The sequence below is a fragment of the Mobula birostris genome, chromosome 7, assembly GCF_030028105.1.
Source record: "Mobula birostris isolate sMobBir1 chromosome 7, sMobBir1.hap1, whole genome shotgun sequence".
NCBI lineage: Eukaryota > Metazoa > Chordata > Chondrichthyes > Myliobatiformes > Myliobatidae > Mobula > Mobula birostris.
In genome coordinates, this window is record NC_092376.1 from 177,454,121 (window position 1) to 177,477,233 (window position 23,113).

A 23,113-nucleotide genomic window follows, 5' to 3' on the forward strand; every position below is an offset into this window, starting at 1 on the left:
TTCCATGATAATGCTGAAGGCCAGGGAGTGGTGGTCACTGTGCCCCAGATGCTCACCCACTGAGAGATCTGTGACCTGACCCGGTTCATTACTTAGTACTAGATCTAGTATGGCATTCCCCCTAGACGGCCTGTCAACATACTGTGACAGGAATCCGTCCTAGACACACTTAACAAACTTTGCCGCATCTAGACCCTTGGAACTAATCAGGTGCCAATCAATATTAGGGAAGTTAAAGTCACCCATGATAACAACCCTGTTATTTTTGCACCTTTCCGAAATCTGCCTCCCAATCTGCTCCTCTGTATCTCTGCTGCTACCAGGAGGCCTATAGAATACCCCCAATAGAGTAACTGCTCCCTTCCTGTTCCTGACTTCCACCCATATTGACTCAAAAGAGGATCCTGCTACATTACCCACCCTTTCTGTAGCTGTAATAGTATCCCTGACCAGTAATGCCACCCCTCCTCCCCTCCCCCCCCCCCCCCCCCCATCCCTCTTAAAGCACTGAAATCCAGGAATATTGAGAATCCATTCCTGCCCTGGTGCCAGCCAGGTCTCTGTAATGGCCACTACATCATAATTCCATGTATGTATCCAAGCTCTCAGTTCATCACCTTTGTTCCTGATGCTTCTTATATTGAGGTACACACATTTCAGCCCTTCTACCTTACTGTCTTTACACCGTTTATTCTGCTTCTCTTTCCTCAAAGCCTCTCTATATGTCAGATCTGGCTTTACTCCATGCCCTTCTTTCACTGCTCTATGGCTCTGGGTCCCATCCCCCTCGCAAATTAGCTTAAACCCTCCCGAACCACGCTAGCAAACCTACCTGCAAGCATATTGCTCCCCCTCGGGCTCAGGTGCAACCCATCCAATCTATACAGGGCCCACCTTCCCCAGAAGAGATCCCAATGATCTAAAAATCTAAACCCCTGCTCCCTGCACCAGCTCCTCAGCCACGCATTCAACTGCCATCTCCTCCAATTCTTACCATCACTGTCATGTAGCACTGGCAGCAACTCTGAGAACGCCACCCTTGAGGTCCTGTTCTTCAGCCTTCTGCCTAATTCCTGAAACTCACACTTCAGGCCCCTTCCCTCTTCCTGCCTATGTCGTTGGTATCAACATGTATCACGACTTCTGGTTGCTTTCCCTCTCGTACCAGGATGTCGTGCACCCGGTCAGAGACATCCTGGACCCTGGCACCCGGGAGGCAACAAACCATGCGAGTGTCCTTCTCACGTCCACAAAATCTCCTGTCTGCTCCCCTGACTATAGAGTCTCCAATGACGACAGTTCTCCTCTTCTCCGTCCCACCCTTCTGCACCTCAGGTCAGACTCAGTGCCGGAGGCCCTGCCACCGTGGCTCACACCTGGTCGGCCGTCCCCGCCAACAGTATCCAGGACGGTAAATTTATTATTCAGGGAAATGGCTACAGGGGTGCTCTGCACTACCTGTCTGCTCACTTTCGCTTTCCCCCTCTGACTGGCACCCAACGACCTGCGTCCGGCAGCCTAGGTGTGACATCCTAGATGACTCATCAGCATTATGTGCCGTGTTGTATGACCTGGGCCATCGTGATCTTTCCATGATCATGATTGTTCTTGGTAAATTTTTCTACAGAGGTGATTTGCCATTGTCTTCTGGATGTTGTCTTTACAAGGCCGGTGATCCCAGCCATTATCAATACTCTTCAGAGACTGCCTGCCTGGTGTCAGTGGTCGCATAACCAGAATTTGTGATCTGCATCAGCTGCTCATACGACTGTCCACCACCTGCTCCCATGGCTTCACGTGACCCTGATCAGGGGGCAAAGCAGGTGCTGCACCTTGCCCAAGGGCGACCTGTGGAGAGGAGGAGAGTCTTACACCTCCTTTGTTAGAGACGTATCTCCACTCCACCTCCCTGTTTTGATGTACATGTGACAATTAAAGCTAATCTGGAGGTAATTGACCTAATGAGGGAGATTGGAGGAGGTACCCCCAGCACTTTGGGTGGAGTAAAGCCAACCCTTGTTCTCTGATAATTAACAGCATCTCTCCCCCAGCCCCCGTATAGGTGGAGAAGATGGTTGTGGTCAACAAGATCTGCTGTATTGGGGCTGGATATGTTGGGGGCCCAACGTGCAGCGTCATTGCACAGATGTGTAAGGACATCACCGTCACCGTAGTGGACATCAACGCCGAGCGGATTAAGGCCTGGAATTCCAACCACCTCCCCATCTTTGAGGTCAGTCTCTTGACTATGTTCCATTAGCCGAACAAATGCTTGAAACTACCCTTTGGATGTAGGAAAGGTTAACTTTCCACTGACACACCTGGTGATAAGACCATAAGACATTGGAGCATAATCAGGCCATTCAGTCCATTGGATCTGCTAACAATTCCATCATGGCTGATGGATCATCCCTTTTAACCCATTGTCCTGCCTTCTCTCCTCACTAACTACTTTGACACCCTGACTAGACAAGAACCTCTCAAGTTCGGCACAACATTGTGGGCTGAAGGGCCTGTTCTGTAACCTCCACTTTTAAATATATCCAATTTATTATTTTATTCTGCATTCTGTTCATGTTTTCCTTTGTTCTACCATGATGCATCGTGTAATGACGTGATCTGTATGAACAGTACACAAGACCAGTATTTAGCTGTCTCTTGGTACACGTAACAATAAGCCAATTCCAATACCCCGAGTTCCAGCTGGAGACCTGATGGGCCTCAAAGATTACATCGGTGTCACAAAAATTAATAAAAACAATTGCTGCAAATCTTCAAACCTTTCCCTCATATCCCTCATTAAAAAGCATTGGATTAATCACCAAAGCAACTCTATTGTGAGAGGCAAGGAGGAATTTCTTTAGGAAAATGTCTTAAACTTGTTCTCCAAGTCAAGCTGTTGTTTTCTAATTGTGCTTAAGACAGCTTTCAGATCAGGACAGACAGTATGTTTGTCTATTTGGATATACAGCAGGCCCAACATGCCAACTACGCCCAATTCCACCCACTTGGACTCCAGAGCTGTGTGTGGCAATGAATTCCACACATTCTCCTGAGCCACAACCCTGGTGGATCTGATGGGAACTTTGGAATCAAATTCAATACTTCCATGCCCTGAGGCTGTCACAGAGAAGATATATCAGCTGAGCAAAACTATGGAAAAGTACTTTTGCAGCAGCGTGGTAGCATAGTGGTCAGCATAATGCTGTTATGGTACCAGTACCTGGCTTTAATTCCCACCACTGTCTGCAAGGAGCTTGTACGTTCTCCCCGCAACCCCGTTGGTTTCTTCCCAAGGACATAGGGTTTAGTAGTTAATTGGTCACATGGGTATAATTAGGTGGCATGGGTGTGTTGGGCCAGAAAGACCTGTTACCATTTTTTTTCTGACTCTGAAGTAAACTTTGTAGTCCATTTGGAATTGGTTTATGATTGTCACCTGTACTGAGATACACTGAATAGCTTGTCTTACACACTGTTCATACAGATCAGATCATTACAGTGCATTGAGGTAGAACAAGGTAAAACAATAACAGGATGCAGAATAAAGTGTCACAGTTACAGAGAAAGTGCAGTGCAGGCAGACAATAAGGTGCAAGGTCATAACGAAGTAGATTGTGAGGTCAATTGTCCATCTTGCTGAACAAGAGGTCTGTTCAAGACTCTTGAAAGTGCTGGATAGAATCTGTCCTTGATCCTGGTGGTACTGGCTTCCAGACTTTGGTATCTTCTGCCTGATGGGTGACGGGGGAGAAGAGAGAATGTCTGGGGTGATTATGCTGCCTGCTTTACTGAGGCAGTGAGAACTGCATACAGTGTCTGGTTTCTGTCATGTGTCCACAAATCCTTGCAGTCATGGGTAGAGCAGTTTCTGTACTAAGCCATGATGCATCCAGATGGAATACTGACTATAGTGTATTTTCGTTGGAGAAGCAGAGATCAGGGAGTCGTAGAGTACAGAAACAGGCCCTTCGGCCCAACTGTACTATACTGACCAAGTTGTCTAACTGTGGGAGTGCCATTTCACTGCTTTGGGCCCATGTTCCTCTAAACCTGGGGTTCCCAGCACTCTTATGCCACCATCCGACCCATTAACCAAGGGGTCCATGAACCCCAGGTTGGGGACCCCTGCTCTAAACCTTCTCTATCCATTTACCTATGCAAATGACCTTTAAGCACCTCAACCACTTCCTTTGGCAGCTCATTCCACGTACTCATCACCCTCATGGCCCATCCCATCTTGTCCACACCAGCCTGTTTCTCAGGCTAGTCCCATTTATTCACACCTCGACCATAGTCCTCTCTATACCTCTCTCATCCGTGTACCCATCCAAATTTCTCTCAAGTGTTACAATTGAACCCACATCCAGCTAGCATCTCGTTCTAGACTCTCACCACCCTCTGAGTGGAGAAGTTGCCCCTTAAACCTGAGGTTCCCAAGCTTTTTTTATGCTCTACCATTGGGCCTTTTCTGGTTGGCTGCCGGTGACTAGCGCTGCTCCTCAGGGGTCAGTATTGGGACTGCTACTTTTCACATTGTTTGTCAGTGATTTGGATAATGGAATTGGTGGCTTTGTAGCAATGTCTGCAGATGATACAAAGGTAGGTGGAGGGGTAGGTAGTGCTGAGGAAGCAATATGATTGTAGCAGAACTTAGACAAATAGGAAGAATGGGCAAAAAAAGTGGCAGATGGAATACAGTGTTGGGAAATGTATGATAAAGTATTTTGGTAAAAGGAACAATAGTGCGAACTATTATTTAAATGGGGAGAAGGTTCAAACATCAGAGGTGCAGAGGGACCTGGGAGCCCTTGTGCAAGACTACCAGAAGGTTAATTTCCAGGTTGGGTCTGTGCTAAAGAAGGCAAATGCAATGTTGCCATTCATTTCAAGGGGAATAGAATACAAAAGCAAAGAGATATTGCTGAGGCTTTATAAGACATTAGTCAGGAGTATTGTCAACAGTTTTGGGCCTCATATCTCAGAAAGGATGTGTTGTTGTTGGAGCGAGTCCAGAGGAGGTTCACGAGGATGATTCCGGGAATAAAAGGGTTAACATATGAGGAGTGTTTGGCAGCTTTGGACCTGTACTCACTGGAATTTAGAAAAATGCGGAGGGGGGAATCTCGTGGAAACCTACTGAAAGCTGAAAGGACCAGATAGGGTGGATGTGTAGAGGATGTTTCCTGTGAATTGATTTTATTTCTTACATCCTTCACATACATGAGGAGAAAAAATCTTTACGTTATGTCTCCATCTAAATGTGCAATCATTGTAATTTATTATGAATGGAACAGTCAGTGTAATATAGAGTACACTCAAGTCAGCATGAGTTCATCAATCTATGGCCTGGGGGAAGAAGCTGTCCCGGAGCCTGTCGGTCCTGGCTTTTATGCTGCGGTACCGCTTCCCAGATGGTAGCAGCTGGAATAGATTGTGGTTGGGATGGCTTGGGTCCCCAGTGATCCTACAGGCCCTTTTTACACACCTGTCCTTGTAAATGTCCTGAATCATGAGGCTATCCAGAACTAGAGGGCACAGCCTCAAAATTGAGAGGTGACCTTTCAGAACAGAGGTAAAGAGGAATTTTTTTAGACTGAGTCATAAATCTGTGGAATGCTCTGCCACAGACTGCGGTGGAAGCCAAGTCCATGGGTATATTTAAGGTGGAATTTGATCATTTCCTGATCGGTCAGGACATTAAAGAATATGACATGAAGGCAGGTGTATGGTGTTGAGTGGGATCTGGGATCAGCCATAATGGAATGGCAGAGCAGATTTGATAGGCTGAATAGCCAAATTCTGCTCTTATGTCTTATGGAGGGGTGCGTGAACTGCCAGGTTGAGAACCCATGCCTTAAACATTTCACCTTTCACCCTTAACCCATAACTTCTAGTTGTAGATCCACTCAACCTGCTTGCATTACCCTGTCTATGCCCCTCATAATTTTATATAGCTCTATCAAATCTCCCCTCATTCTCCTACACTACTGTGAATAAAGTCCTGATCTATTCAACCTTCCCCTGCAGTTGGGGTCCTCTGATCTTGGCAACAAACTTGTAAGTTTTCTCTGCACTCTTTCAACCCTGAAGAAGGGTCTCAGCCCGAGACGCCAACTGTCTATTCATTACCATGGATGCTGCCTGACCTGCTGAGTTCCTCCGGCATTTTGTGTGTTGCTTATGATTACCTTTCTGTAGGTAGATGACTAGAACTGCATACAATACTCCAAATTAGGCCTCGCCAACATCTTACACAAAGTTTAAAGTAAATTCAATATAAAGTACACGTATGTCACCATATACAACCCTGAGATTCATTCTCTCGTGGGCATAATAGAAAATAAACCTTTAACGGAAAAATAACCGTAACAGAATCAATGAAAGACTGCACCAGCTTGGGCATTCAACCAGTGTTCAAAAGACAACAAACTGCAAATACAAAAAGAAAGAAATAATAAATAAATAAGGCAATATATGTTGAGAACCAGAGATGAAGAGTTCTTAAAAGTAAGCCCGTAGGCTGTGGGACCATTTCGATGATGGGGCAAGTGAAGTTGAGTGTAGTTATAAGAACATAGGAAACAGGACCAGGAGTAGACCATCTGGCCCATTGAGCCTGCTTTGCCATTCAATAAGATGATGGTTAATATGACCATGGACTCATTCCACCTGCCTGCCTTTACCCCATAACCCATAATTCCCCTACTATGCAAAAATCTATTTACTGAGGTAGCCTCCACTGCTTCATTGGGCAGAGAATTCACCACTCTCTGGGAAAAGCAGTTCCTCTTCAATCTATTCCCCCCAAATCTTGAGGCTATGTCCCCTAGTTCTGGTCTCACCTACCAGTGGAAACAATTTTCCTGCCTCTATCTTATCTGTCCCTTCTCCTCTCATCCTTCTGAATTCCAGCGAATACAGTCCCAGATGACTCAATCTCTCCTCTTAGTCTAACCCCCTCATCTCTGGAATCAACCTGGTGAACCTCCTCTGCACCGCCTCCAAAGCCAGTATGTCCTTGCTCAAATAAGGAGACCAGAACTTCATGCGATGCTCCAGATGCTTTATTCCCTTTGGTTCAAGAGCCTGATGGTTGAGTGGTGATAACTATTCCTGGACAGGGTGTTGTCAGTCCTGAGGCTCCTGCACGTCCCTCCTGATTGCAGCAATGGGAAGGGGATGTCCTTGGTGATGACAGACCTTGATGATGAATACCCACTTTTTGAGGCATCGCCTTTTGAAGGTGTCCTTGATGCTGTGGAGGTCCATGATGGAGCTGGCTGAGTTTACAGCTTTCCGTGGCTTTTTCTGATCCTGTGCAGTTGCCCCTCTGTGCTGGTATGTGATGCAGCCTGTTGAGGTGCTGTCCGTGGTACCTCTGTAGAAATTTGAGACCATCTTCGGTGACACGCCAAGTGTCCTCAGCCTCTGAATGAAATACAGCTGCTGTCATGCCTTCTTTGTAATTGCACTACTGTGTTGGCAGGAAAGATGTTTTCACTGCTACGTGAGACTAGAACTAGGAGACGTGGCCTCAAGATTCAGGGGAGTAGATTTAAGACAGAGATGAGCAGAAGTTACTTTTCCCCAGAGGGGAATTAATCTGCGGAATTCTCTGCCCAAGGAGGCTGTAGAGGCTACCTCATTAAATATATTTAAAACAGCTTTGTGCAGAGCAGGGGAATTAAGGATTATGAGGAAAAGTCAGGTAGGTGGAGCCAAGTCCTTGGCCAGATTAGCCATCATCTTATTGAATGGCAGAGTAGACTCGACGGGCCGAATGGCTGACTCCTGCTCCTAGTCCGTATGTTCTTATTGAATGGTGGAGCAGGTTCGATGGGCTGAATGGCCAACTCCTGCTTCTGGTCTTGTGTTTCTTGTATTTCTTATGACTGATGCAGATTAAAAGTTTGGCACAAAATCGTATGCTGAAGGGCCTGTACCGTGCTGTAGTGTTCAACAACTACTTGTTGACCTAGATGATCTGAGAATAGTGTTCTCAGAGAGTGTCTAGGGCAGGTCTCCAACCTGGGCTCAATGGGCCCCTTGCTTAATGGCTTAAAAAAGGTTGGGAACCCCTGATCTAGATCCAGTGAGGGATTTGAGAAGCCCTTTTTTTTTAATCTAGGGAGCAATGAGAATTTGGAGCATCACACGCAAAATACTGGAGGAGCTCAGCAGATTGGGCAGCATCTGTGGAAATGAATAAACAGTCGACGTTTTGGGCCGAGACCCTTCATCAGGATTGGAAAGGAAGGGGGCAGCAACCAGAATCAGGTGGGTAAAGGGAAGGACAAGCTAGAAGGTGATAGGTGAGCTGGTGAAGGTGGGGGAATGAAGGAAGGATCTAGGAGGGGATAGGAGGAAGAGAGAAAAGAGAGCTGAAGAAGGAATCTGATGAGGGAGGACACTGGACTATCAAAGTATGTTACCGTATACTACCCTGAGATTCATTTGCTCCTGTATCTCCTTCCTGCTGACAGCAGCAGGAACAGACCATAGTCTGGATGATGGGGGACCCTGATGATGGATGCTGCTTTCCTATGTCAATGCTCTATGTTGATGTGTTCAATAATGGGGTGGGCTTTACCCCTGATGGATTGGGCTGGATCCACTGCTTTGTGTAGACTTTTCCATTCAAGGGCATTGTTGTTTGCATGCCAGGCTGTGATGCAACCAGTCAGTACACTCTTCACCACACATCTATAGAAGTTTCTCAAAGTTTTAGATGTCATGCTAAACCTGCGCAAACTTCTCAAGGTAGAGGCTCCGTCTTGCTGTCCCTGTAATGGCACTTGCGTACTGGGCTTGGGGCAGATCCATTGAAATGATTAACGCCAAGGTATTTAGAATCACTGACCTTTGCTGCCAATCAGAGGAGAAAGGGAAGGAGGAGGGGAACTAGAGAGGTGGTCGGCAGGTGGGAATGCGGAATCTGTTGGAGGTGCCTTCGGAGAAGCAGAATCGATGGCTGTTTCTGTACAGTGGCTTCGCAGATCAATCGTTAGGCCTTCCAGACGCAATAAGATACAACGTTAAAGATTGAGTTACCAAATATTTCCAATGATAAATGATTACGTGGAGTTACTTACAAACAACGACCAGAGGATATGAAAGTAATGTACTGTGTCACTGAGATGTTTTCATAATTACGTCTCCACTGCTGAGTGCCAGACTGACTGTGATATGAGGAGAGCCTGGAAACATGTGGCTACAGCCTCCGTATCCAGCACATCTGTGGAGACAAGTGTGAGGTGTTGCACTCTGGGAGGACAAACCAGGTTAGAACTTGCACAGCGAGTGGTAGGGCACTGAGGAGTGTGGCGGAACCAAAGCATCTGGAATATCGATCCACAATTGCTTGAAGGTTGTGTCTCAGGTGGATAGGGTCACAAAGAGAGCTTTTGGAACATAAATCAAAGTATTGAGTATGGGAGTGGGGATGTTATGGTGAAATTGTACAAAACATCATTGGTGAGGCTTAATTTGGAGTATTGTGTGCCGTTTTGGTCCCCTACCTACAGGAAAGATGTAAATAAGATTGAGAGAGTTCAGGGAAAGCTTACAAGTATGTCGCCAGGACTTGAGGACCTCAGTTCTGGGGAAGGGTTGAATGCGTGAGGAATTTATTCTGCAGAATGCAGAAGATTGAGAGGAGATTTGACAGAGGTATACAAGATTGAGCAGTATAGACAGGGTCAATGCAAACAGGCTTTTGAGGTTGGATGAACTAGAAGTAGAGGTGACGCATCACAATGGCAGTGAAGGGTCCCCAGTGATCTTGCATTCCATACCACCGGACCCTGACATGATCAGTCAAGGAGCATGTGGTGCATCAGCCTCTCTACGTTGTACAAAGTCACACACAGTCGTTCACACACAATCCCTAAGGAGAACATCGTACTCAACTCAAGTGATAACATTACTACTGCTACACCTCCATCTAGTCACTTCTTATCCTCCTCTCCAAAGAGGAAAGTCCTACCTCACTCGACCTTTCCTCAGACCTACCCTCTGCAGCTTCTTGCATTGATGAGAGGTGTGGAAGGGTATGGTCCGGGTGAAGTTTCCTGCCTTCCTGCAGATTTGAAATCCCATACCAGGCCACGATGTAATCAATCAGGGTACTTTCACCAGTACATTTTCAAGGAATCTTCAGACAAAAGCGACCTTGTTTTGTTGAAATGAAACTGGTCATTCAATCTACTTACTTCAGCCAGGTACCGTGTAAATTGCAAGGCCGACTGAAAAGTTTATGAAAGGCTTCATTGTTGATGGCTCAGGAAATGCAGGAAATCTGGATGTACCGTGTCACAGTGACTGGTTTGTGAGAACTCTGCATTAGAGCAAGGAACTTCCCACTGGTGGATGGTGGGCACCTATCCCAGACACAACTGCTAAAGGAAGATTTCTATACATACTGTACAAAGCTTTCGGCCAGTCAAGACCATAGGAGCAGAATTAGTCAAGTCTGCTCTGTCATTCTATCGTGGCTGATTTATTTTCCCCCTTAACCTCATTCTCCTGCCTTCTCTCCGTATCCTTTGACTCCCTTGCTAATCAAGAACCTATTAACCTCTGCCTTAAATATACCCAATGATGGCCCCTGTAGTAACAAATTTCACAGATCCACTGCCCTCTGGCTGAAGAAATTCCCCCTCATCTCTGTTCTAAATGGACATCCCTCTATTCTGAGGTTGTCCCCTCTGGTCCGGGACTCCCCACTGCAGAAAACATCCTCTCCATATCCACTCAACCCTTCCAGCATCTGTAGAACCTCTTGTGTCGATCAGCTTTACATCTCTTATATTCCCAGGCTCAAGGATAGCTTCTTCCCTGTTGTTAATGGACTGTTGAATGGTTCCCCTTGTACGATAAGATGGACTCCTGACCTCATAATTTATCTGGTTATGATCTTGCACCCTCTGGAGCTGTTGCACTTCATTTTGCATTTTGGTATTAATTTACATCTTTGGAGTGTGGGAGGAAACTGGAGCACCCAGAGGAAATCCACTCAATTCCTGGAACATTGGAACATTCTCTGTTCCAAGTTACCCGTTTTTATGTTCCCTGTACTACCTCAATGTACTGTGTATAAACAGTGTAAGACGAGCATTTCACCGTTCCTCCATACATCAGAATCAGGTTTAATATCAAGTTCAGGTTGAAGTTTGTTATCATCTGACTGTACATAAATACAACCAAATGAAACAAGTGCTCCTCTGGACCATAGTGCACTCACACGATATCTATCACACAAAGTACATAAAGCAACATATCACAAATAACTTAATAAAATAAAATCTGGAGTGCTTGCAGTACACAGCACTGGTAAATACAAACTTCCCACCCTGCAAAAACTCATTTCAGGGAGGTAGCACCATCAATTTGCGGGAGACTTCCGGGAGAGGTGGGATGTCTGCAATAGAGTAGCTCCTGAGCAGCTAGCCAGCTAGTTTAAATAACGTTAGCTATGCTAATGAACGAATGACACCTGTTAAACTCACCTCAACATGTCTTTTACAGTCTTAACCCACCATGGGCAATAGAAAAGTCACTGTTGCAAACAGTGCAGCGAGCAACACTGTCATTATTTTTGACCCCTATTAGGCAGGGGTACACCTCAGTGTAGTCTGGGGTGACATACGTTTTATTTATTTTTTTTTTTTGGAACACTCTGCCATGACGCTCTCTCGCTCTCGCTCTCTCTCTCTCTCTCTCTCTCTCTCTCTCTCGTGGTCACTTGCACACTCTCTCTTGCTTTCTTTCACTCGTTCGCTCTCAAAAAATTGATTTCCGTGATATTGTATATAATTTGCGGGCATCAGGGAGCCACTATTCATATGCGGGAGACTCCTGGAACTTCCAGGAGAGGTGAGATGTCTGTAAATAATAAACAGTAAATAGCTCACTGTCTTTCTTTCTTTCTTTCTTTTTCAATCTTTTTATTAATTTCATAGAATGAAAAAATAACAAAACAAAAATACAAGTAGTAGGAGATACATTGTTACATTTAAAATAAGTAATTGTAAAACCAAATAGTAAAAATTGACAAAGCTCCCAATCGTGTAGAATAATAATGAATAATACAAAGCAAAAAAAACTGAAGAAAAATCATGAAAAAGAAAAAAAAACAAACAAACCCCATCCCAAAAAAAACTAAACAGAATTAGTCAACTAAACTAAAAGACTTGGGCAATACTAACAACTTGAAAATGGGAAAGAAGAAAACCTTAGTGTCGACGACTCCATTCCTCTCAACCAACAGTAGAGAGAAAGAAAACAGGTTTGGAAATGGTCAACTTACATCAAATGAAAATGCTGAATGAATGGCCTCAAGTTTTTCAAATTTAATGGAAGGGTCATAAACCGCACTTCTAATTTTTTCCAAATTCAAACATACCATAGTTTGTGAAAACCAATGGAATACAGTAGGAGGGTTAATCTCTTTCCAATTCAGCAAAATGGATCTTCTAGCCATTAGAGTAAGAAATGCAATCATCCTACATGCTGAAGAGGTTAGATAATTTGAATCTATCATTGGTAATCCAAAGATAGCAGTAATTGGATGAGGTTGTAAGTCTATATTCAAAACCGTTGAAATAATGTCAAAAATGTCTTTCCAATATTTTTCCAACAAAGGACATGACCAAAACATGTGAGTTAAAGAAGCTATCTCGGAATGACACCTATCACATATTGGATTAATATAAGAATAATAACATGATAGTTTATCTTTGGACATATGACCCCTGTGCACTACTTTAAACTGTATCAACACATGTTTAGCACATACAGAGGATAATAATCAACTGAAGAATTTTTTCCCATTTTTCAATCGGTAATGTTAAGTTCACTTTCCCAGTCAGCTTTCATTTTATTGGAAACATCAGGACATAAATTCATAACTATATATAATTGCTACAACACTTTTCTGAGAGAGATTTAAATCTAAAATTTTTCCAAAGTGTCCATTGGATATGGGTGTGGAAAATTAGGAGAAACAGTAATTAAAAAGTTTCTAATCTGTAGATATCTAAAAAAGTGAGATCTGGGTAAGTTATATTTATTAGAAAGTTGATCAAAAGACATGAAACAATTATCCAGAAATAAATCACGAAAACATATTATACCTTTGGTTTTCCAATCAAAGTAAGCTTGATCCATAGTGGAAGGTTGAAAAAGGAAATTAGATATAATAGGACTTGCTAAAATAAATTGATTGAACCCAAAAAATCTTCGAAATTGAAACCATATATGTAAAGTATGCTTAACTATTGGACTATTCATTTGTTTATACAATTTGGAAGAAGTAAAAGGAAGCAAAGTTCCTAAAACCGAACCCAAGGAAAATCCTTGTAATGAATTACATTCGAGATTTATCCAATGTGGATTTAAAGATGCATCCAAATCTCGTAACCAGAATTTTAAATATGGAATATTAATTGCCCAATAATAAAATCTGAAATTCAGGAGGGCAAGCCCCCCCTCCTTTTTAGGTTTCTGTAAATACCTTTTACCTAACCTAGGATTTTTGTTCTGCCATATATATGAGGAAATTTTTGAGTCTACGTTATCGAAAAAAGATTTTGGGATAAAAATTGGAACCGATTGAAATACATATAAAAATTTGGGCAAAATGATCATCTTAATAGCATTAATCCGACCAATCAAAGACAAAGAGATTGGTGACCATTTGGTAAACAAAAGTTTAATCTGATCAATTAAAGGTAAAAAATTAGCTTTAAATAAATCTTTATACTTTTTCGTAATTGTTATCCCTAAATATATAAATGAATCAGTAACTAATTTACATGGTAAACATCCATAAATAGGTACCTGCTTATTTAGGGGGAATAATTCACTCTGATTAAGATTCAATTTGTAACCAGAAAAATTACTAAATTGAGCCAACAAACCTAGAGTAGCAGGAATTGACTTCTCCGGATTAGAGATGTATAACAACAAATCATCTGCATATAGTGATAATTTATGTGTTTCGTTTCCACGGGTAATACTGAAAATATTAGTCGAGTCACGGATAGCAATTGCTAAAGGTTCAAGGGCGATATTGAAAAGTAAAGAACTAAGAGGGCATCCTTGCCTAGTACCACGAAAAAGACGAAAAAAAGGAGATCTATGGTGTACAAACCGAGGCTACTGGGGAGTAATGTAACAATTTAATCCGAGATATAAATGTCAGACTAAAATTAAATTTCTCAAGAACATTGAATAAATAAGGCCATTTGACTCTGTCAAAGGCTTTCTCAGCATCTAATGAGATAATACATTCCGGGGTAGTAAGTGAAGGAGTATAAACAATATTCATTAACCTCCTAATATTAAAGGATGAATAACCATTTTTAATAAATCCGGTTTGATCCATAGATATAATTTGAGGTAATACCTTCTCTAACCTAGTTGCTAGAATTTTTGAAAAAATTTTTGAATCTACATTCAAAAGAGATATCGGTCTGTATGATGCACAATCAGTAGGATCTTTATTCTTTTTAAGGATTAAGGAAATAGAGGCTTCATAAAACGATTGTGGTAATTTACCTAAACTGATTGCTTCTTTGAATATTCTAGACAACCTTGGAGAGAGAATGGAGGAAAAAAATTTTTTAAATTCCACTGTAAACCCGTCCAGACCGGGTGCTTTACCAGAATTCAATGATGAGATTGCAGTTATTATTTCTTCCTCTGTAATGGGAGTTTCTAATGATAAACAATCTTCGGGTGATAATTTGGGGAAATTCAACTTACCTAGAAAATCATGCATGAAATTGGAATCATGAGGAAAATCCGAGTGATATAGAGAGGTATAAAATTCTTGAAAGGTTTTGTTTATCCCGACATGATCAACTGTGAAAGTATCATCGTGTTTACGAATCTTAGTAATTTGACGTTTAACCGAATCAAATTTCAATTGATTAGCCAATAATTTACCGGATTTATCACTATGAATATAAAAATCACTTCTAGTTCTCATTAATTGATTTTCAATCGAGGACGTTAATAATAAGCTATGTTCCAATTGAAGTTCAACTCTGTGCTTGTATAGCTCCTTATTGGGAGAAATAGAATATTTTTTATCGATTTCTTTAATTTTATCAACCAACAAAAGTATTTCATTCTTAACACATCTTTTCAAGCCAGCCGAATAGGAAATAATCTGACCACGGATATAAGCTTTAAAAGTGTCCCAAACAGTTCCATTGGAAACTTCTTCCGTAGTATTAGTTGAAAAGAAGAAATCAATCTGATCCTTTATAAACTTGACAAAGTCCAAGTCTTGAAGTAAAATAGGGTTAAATCGCCATTGTCTATTAGTAGAAGAAGTATCCATTAACTTGATAGTTCCATTGAAGCATGATCTGAAATGGAGATGATGTCGTAATTACAATCAACTAGACATGGGATTAATCGAAAGTCAATAAAAAAAATAGTCAATTCGGGAATAAGAACGATGAACATCTTTTATGTTTGATTCTGGGATTTCAGAAATTTGGAGATTTCTACATCCTAACGACAAAGAATTCTCTTTTTTTTCCACGAACATAAGTTAAAATCACCGCCCATTATCAACATATACTCGTTTAAGTTAGGAAAGGAAGTGAATAGGTGTTTAAAAAATTCAGGATAATCCACATTCGGAGCGTAAACATTAACCATAGCAACCTTTTTATTAAAAAGTACCCCAGTGATTAGTGAAAATCTGCCATTAGGAGCTGAGATAATGTCTTGATGAATAAATGTAATCGAGGGATCTATAAAAATTGAAACGCCTTTAATTGTGGCTTGAGCGTTTGAATGGTATTGTTGATCTTTCCAAAACTTAAAGAAGCATTGATTATCCTCTTTCCTTACATGAGTTTCTTGTGCAAAGATAATATGAGCATTCAGTCTTTGGAATACTTTGAAAATCTTTTTCCATTTAACTGGATGGTTTAAACTATTTGTATTCCAAGAGTTTTTGTATTACAAAATTAATAATGTGAACCATAATTTGAGATTAACCCTTTGGTAAGTAAAGGGTTAACCATAATGTAAACTCATGAAATCGGAAGAGGAATACATGATCAGAGAGGAACCGGAAATCTCGACACTGCGGACATCTTTGTAGTTCTAAATCAGCCCAATAGAAAAAATTAAAAAAGAAAGAGACTACCCACCCACCAATCCCAAGAACCCCAAACTAAGCCAGAGAAGGCTGAAGAAAGCACTAACTAATACTAACTCTGACCCCATTTCTGCCGGAGGCAACTCCAAAGATGTATGTTATATAGGTGATCCCCTGGAAACTAATATATATATAAAAAATAAACTCTATAGTAAAATAATCTACATAGTATAATTACTAAAATATATAAATAAAAAAAAGTTAGTATCAATACGTATGATTAGTTAAATATAAATAAGTAAGTAAAGTATCGCTTCCAGAAAAGAAAAGGGATTATGGGGAGAAGAAACATAGGAACATGGACAAAGAACAAAGGAGATTATGCAAAATGAAAGACAAATTGCCATTTTAATTATACGGAAACCAAAAATAAAAAACATATAACTAAAAATGATCGTCAGATCAAATCATTAGTAATAATAATGAAAAACAAAAAGTTAAAGAAAAAATTAACTTAAGGAAAATGATGTTATTCACAAGAAAGAAGTATTCTATATAGGTTATAGAATAATAACTATATTAGTAAGCACAAAACACAAATCTTGAGCTTATAAAAAAACCTTCATCGTACGGTGGTAGAAGGTTTGTTTTTAAGGAAAACTCCAGAGAAAGAAGCTGGTGCAGAAGGCACTGAGCATTAATTAAAAAAGGGTGTCTGTGTCAGATGGGTAGTTATCATCCAAAAAGCTTCGAGCGTCGGTTATGGAATGGAAGACACGACGAGATCCATCAGGAAGAGAGATTCTGAGACGTGCAGGGGACAAAAGTGCTGGTTTAAGATTTTTTTGATAACATTCCGACATTAGAGGTTTAAAAGTCAGTCGTTCCTTCATCACTTCGGGACTGTAGTCTTGAACTATCCTGAAGGAATGCTGGCGATACTTGATCATCCCTTGTCGACGAGCAGCCTGGAGAAGCTGTTCTTTAACGTTAACATAATGGAAACGAAGAATAACTGGTCTGGGTTTGGATACAGCCGATGCTGACTTTATCCACGGTATACGATGGACACGATCAAGTAATGGAGGGTCGTTGGGAAAAACTGAACTGAACGTATCCTTTAAAAGTTGAGCAAAGAATATTGCAGGGTCTCCAACCTCAACATCCTTGGGTAAGCCAATTAGACGAAAGTTTTGTGTTCTCGATCGATTTTCAAGATCGATAACTTTGGATTTAAGGTGTTGCAGTTGCTTAGTAGTCGAAGCTAAATTCTTTCTCAACTTTTGAATCCGTCTTCTGAGACTTAGTATCCAGTTCAGAAATTTTACCTCCATGTTTTTGAACTTCGCAATCCAGAGATTTCAAAGATTCTATGATTGATTTTAAGTCTTCATTAAGGCTTTGGGGATGTTGTTCAAGTTGAGCAGATAAACTTTCGGATAATTTTTGCCGATGTTCCTCGAGCTTTTCCTCCAGACACTTCATTATAACCTCGTAAGTTGATTCAGTTTGTTTGGAATCACCTTTCTTTTTCCCTCCGTTCCGGTCGGAGTCTTTCCCATCTTTGGCTTTGGATCTCGTACTCATTTCTTTAAACTCCAGAGTTGCAATTTACGAAGAATTCAGTAAAATCAATGAATCAGTAAGATAGAATAAATCTTCTGGTGTGGATAAAATTAATTAGATCAAGGAGATCATAGGTTAAATAACAGGAATGGAGCGAAGCCAGAGACGACCTCACTCCATGAGCGCTCCCTGCAGGATCACTCACTGTCCTAGTGATGAGACCTCAGTGATGGCAGGGTATTCGTCAGCCTCACAGCCTGAGGGAAGAAGCTGTTGCCTGGTCCGACAGTCCTAGTCCTGATGCTCCTGTTGGTAGGGGGTCAGAGAGATTGTGGGACCCTCAGCAACACTTCAGGCCCTTTGCCTGCAACATTCTCAGTAAATGTCACAAATGGGGGAAGGGACTCACTGGTAATCCTTTCGCTAGTTTTTGCTATGCTCTGTAGGGTCTTGTGGTCCGGTGCCTTGCAGGTTCTGTACCACACGATCATGCAGTCAGATGGACACGATGTGCTCCTGTGGAGAGTTGTAGAAAGTCTCACTGACGTATGTGATGAAATTTGTTGCTCTGCAGCAACAGTACAGAGCAAGACATAAAAATATGAATTACAATTAGCAATGAATATATAAAAAAAATTAAGTAGTGAGGTAGTGTTCATGAGTTCCATGTCCGTTCAGAAATCAGATGGTGGAGAGGAAGAAGCTGTTCCTGGAACATTGAGTGTGTACCTCCTCCCTGATGGTAGCAATGAAGAGGGTATGTCCTGGGTGATGGGGGTCCTTAATGATGGATGCTACGTGTGACAGTGTAAAACACATTCTGATTTGAATTGGTTCTAGTCAGTCAGCTATGGGAAGGATGTCATTACGCTGAAAAAAGATGCAGGTAAGATTTGTGATCATGCAATCAGGACTTGAGGTCTTGGGTCTGGATGTTTTAGCACAGTTTTCCCTGGAGAATAGGAGGCTGGGGGGTGGGGGGGTGACCTTATAGAGCAGTGGTTCCCAGTCTTTTAATGCCATGGACCCCAGGTTGGAAATCCTTTTTATAGAAACATAGAAAATAGGTGCAGGAGTAGGCCATTCGGCCCTTCGAGCCTGCACCGCCATTTATTATGATCATGGCTGATCATCCAACTCAGAACCCCGCCCCAGCCTTCCCTCCATACCCTCTGATCCCCGTAGCCACAAGGGCCATATCTAACTCCCTCTTAAATATAGCCAATGAACTGGCCTTAACTGTTTCCTGTGGCAGAGAATTCCACAGATTCACCACTCTCTGTGTGAAGAAGTTTTTCCTAATCTCGGTCCTAAAAGGCTTCCCCTTTATCCTCAAACTGTGACCCCTTGTTCTGGACTTCCCCAACATCGGGAACAATCTTCCTGCATCTAGCCTGTCCAATCCCTTTAGGATTTTATACGTTTCAATCAGATCCCCCCTCAATCTTCTAAATTCCAACGAGTACAAGCCCAGTTCATCCAGTCTTTCTTCATATGAAAGTCCTGCCATCCCAGGAATCAATCTGGTGAACCTTCTTTGTACTCCCTCTATGGCAAGGATGTCTTTCCTCAGATTAGGGGACCAAAACTGCACACAATACTCCAGGTGTGGTCTCACCAAGGCCTTGTACAACTGCAGTAGTACCTCCCTGCTCCTGTACTCGAATCCTCTCACTATAAATGCCAGCATACCATTCGCCTTTTTCACCGCCTGCTGTACCTGCATGCCCACTTTCAATGACTGGTGTATAATGACACCCAGGTCTCGTTGCACCTCCCCTTTTCCTAATTGGCCACCATTCAGATAATAATCTGTTTTCCTATTTTTGCCACCAAAGTGGATAACTTCACATTTATCCACATTAAATTGAATCTGCCATGAATTTGCCCACTCACCCAACCTATCCAAGTCACTCTGCATCCTCTTAGCATCCTCCTCATAGCTAACACTGCCACCCAGCTTCATGTCATCCGCAAACTTGGAGATGCTGCATTTAATTCCCTCATCCAAGTCATTAATATATATTGTAAACAACTGGGGTCCCAGCACTGAGCCTTGCAGTACCCCACTAGTCACCGCCTGCCATTCTGAAAAGGTCCCGTTTATAGAGGTATATAAAATCATGAAGGGTGGATGGTCACAGTATTTTCTCCTGGGTGGGGAATGCAAAACTATAGGATTAAGATTTAATTTGAGAGGATAAGATTTAAAGGGGGCTTGAGGGCCAAGTTCTCACAGAAAGTGGTTTTATGCTGAACAAGCTGCCAGAGGTTGTGGTCCTTTGGTCAGGTCTCAGCCCAAGACATTGACTGTTTACTCCTCTCCGTAGACGCTGCCTGACCTAGTTTATTTATTTATTGAAGTACAGTGTGGAATAGCCCTTGGAGCCATGCTGTCCAGCAATTTCCCTGATTCAATCCTGGCCTAACCACAGGACAATTTACAATGACCAATTAACCTACCAACTGGTACATCTTTGGACTGTGGGAGGAAACTGGAGTATCTGGAGGAAACCCACTCACACCCACACCTACAGGAAGAGGGTACAGACTTTCTCACACAGGACACCAGAGTTGAACTCCGAGCTCCGACATACTTCAGACACACAATGGAAGACCGGAGTCCGTGTGTTTGATCTTCTGTCCAGGGATTCTGTTGCTCTGGTTTCTTTGTGGGATTGGTCGGAACGTGGAATATGGCACTCTACAGAACCTTGGCCCACAATCTTGTTGCAACCTTTGAACCTACTCTATGACCAATCTATCCCTTCCCTCCTACATAGCCTTCCATTTTTCTATCATCCATGTGCCTAACTACGCTTCTTTTAAATGTCCCTAATATATCTGCTATCACCACCCCTGACAGCACATTCCAAGCACATATCACTCTGTTTTTAAAAAAAAGCACCTCTGACATTCTCCCCTCATCCCATATTTTACTCTAATCGTCTTAAAATAATTCCCCCACATATTGGCCATTTCTGCCCTGGGGATAAAATCTGGCTGTCCACTCAGTCTATGCATTTGACCTTCTAGTACACCTGTATCAAGTGACCTTTCATCCTCCTTTACTCCAGAGAAAAAAGCTGTAGCTCACTCAACCTATCCTCATAAGACTTACTCTCTAATGCTGGTAAATCTCTGCACCCTCTCTAAAGCTTCCCCATCCATCCGATAAAGAGGTGACCAGAACTGAACACAATACTCCAAGTGCTGTCTAACTAGGCTGTTATAGAGCCGTAATGTCACCTACCAGCTCCTGAACTCAATCCCCTGACTAATGAAGACCAACATATACTATGCCTTCTTGGACACCATTCAGAGGAACTTCACAAGGATGATTCCGGGAATGAAAGGGTTATTATGCGCGGAACATTTGATAGCTCTGTGTCTGTACTCGCTGGAATTTAGAAGGATGAGGGGGATCTCATTAGAATATTATTATGTTGAAAGGTCGAGACAGAGTAGGATGTTTCCCATGATGGGGGAGTCTAGAAGAAAAGGGCACAGCCTCAGGATACATTCGTTGGGTGTATTTAAGGCAGAGATTGATGGGTTCTTAATGACCTAATTCTGCTCCTGTCTTATGACTTTAAATTAAAAATGGTGCAAAAACAGAAATAATGAAAGTGAGGTAGTGTTCATAGTTTCAATGTCCATTTAGGAATCTGTTGACGGAGGGGAAGAACTGTTGCTGAATCGTTGGAATATGTTCCTCCTTCCTGATGGTAACAATGACAAGAGGGCATGCCCTGGGTGGTGGGGTCGTTAATGATGGACGCTGCCTTTCTGAGACACTGCTCTTTGAAGCTATCTTGGATACTATGGAGGCTAGTTCCCAAGATGGGGCTAAATAATTTTACAACTTTTTGTAGCTTCTTTTGATCCTGTGCAGTAGCACCCCCCCCCCCCAACCCTCACCCTGCCCACTACCTGACAGTGATGCAGCCTGTTAGGGCTCTCCACAGTACATCTGTAGAAGTTTTTCAGTGTCTTGGCTGACAGACTAAATCTCCTCAAACTCTTAATGAAATATAGCCGCTGCCTTGCCTTCTTGATAGCTACATCAATATGTTGGGACCAAATTAGATCCTCAGAGATCTTGACACCCAGGGACTTGAAATTACTCGATCTCTCCATTTCTGATCCCTCTGAGGACTGATGTGTGCTCCCTCATCTTACCTGTTCTGAAGCCCACAGTCAGCCCTTTGGTCTTACTGACATTGAGTACAAGGTTGTTGTTGCGACACCATTTCACTAGCTGGTATATCTTGCCCCTGTACACCTTCTCATTACACCTGAGATTCTGCCAACAATGACCATAAGATATAGGAGCAGAATTAGGCCATTTGGCCCATTGAGTCTGCTCCGCCATTCAATCATGGCTGATCCTTCCCCCTTCTCCCTGTAACCTTTGATGCAATGTTCAATCAAGAACTTGTCAATCTCTGCCTTAAATACACCCAATGATCAGGCCTCCACACCTGCCTGTGGTAACAAATTCCACAAAATCACCTCCCTCTGGCTAAAGAAACTTCTCTGTATCTGTTTTAAATGGACGTTCCTCTATCCTGAGATTAGCCAGCTGGTGGAGTAGTGGCCTCAGCGCCGGACTTCGGAGTGAAGGCTCCCGAGTTCGAATCCAGCCCTCTCCCTAGCACACTTTCCATCCGTGCTGGGTTAAGCATCGAGCTAGCAACTCGGCCTCGTAAAAATAAGAAAGCCTGCTTTAAAAAAACGCCGTCGTGATGGCGTCCTGATGACTCCACTCGGAATTAAGGGTTTTCTTCTTCTATCTTGAGGCCGTGCCCTCTTGCCCTAGACTCCCCCAGCATGGGAAACATACTTTGCACATCTACTCTGTGCAGGTCTTTCAGTATTTGAAAGGTTTCAGTGAGGTCACCCCTAAATTGAACGAGTACAGAACGAGATCCATCAAACGTTCCTCGTATGATAAACTTCTCATTCCCAGAATTATCCTTGAGAACCTCCTGGACTCTCTCCAACGCCAACACATCTTTTCTTAGATGAGGAGCTCAAAACTGTTCACAATACTCAAGGAGAGGCCTCACCAGTGCCTTATAAAGCTTCAGCATCTCATCCCTGCTCTGGAAATGAATGCTAACATTGCATTTGCCTTCCTCACCACTGGCTCACCTCCAAGTTAACTTTTAGAGTGTTCTGCACAAGGACTCCCAAGTCCCTTTGCACTTCAGATTTTCGGATTTTCCCTCCATTTAGAAAATAGTCTGCATATTTATTTCTACTACCAAGGTGCATGACCGTGCATTTTCCAATATTGTATTTCATTTGCTACTTTCCTGACCATTCTCCTAATCTGTCTAAGTCCTTCTGCACTCTACCCGTTTCCTCAACACTTTCTGTCCCTTCACCAATCTGCAAACTTGGCAACAAAGCCAT

The 23,113-nt window shown here is 42.5% G+C and overlaps 1 protein-coding gene across 5 annotated transcripts in view; it reads left to right on the forward strand.

Moving 5' to 3' along the window:
• Positions 1 to 23,113, forward strand: part of LOC140200610 (UDP-glucose 6-dehydrogenase-like) — an 87,592-nt gene that overhangs the window by 21,016 nt on the left and 43,463 nt on the right. For 3 of the 5 annotated variants that reach the window (XM_072264163.1, XM_072264162.1, XM_072264159.1), the window contains one exon: positions 2,052 to 2,233. In XM_072264163.1, the coding sequence (XP_072120264.1) occupies positions 2,072 to 2,233 (162 nt within the window). In that variant the 5' untranslated portion in view covers positions 2,052 to 2,071. Of the gene's footprint in view, positions 1 to 2,037; positions 2,234 to 23,113 lie in introns of all 5 variants that reach the window. The other 2 variants (XM_072264160.1, XM_072264161.1) reach the window with 2 other exon arrangements.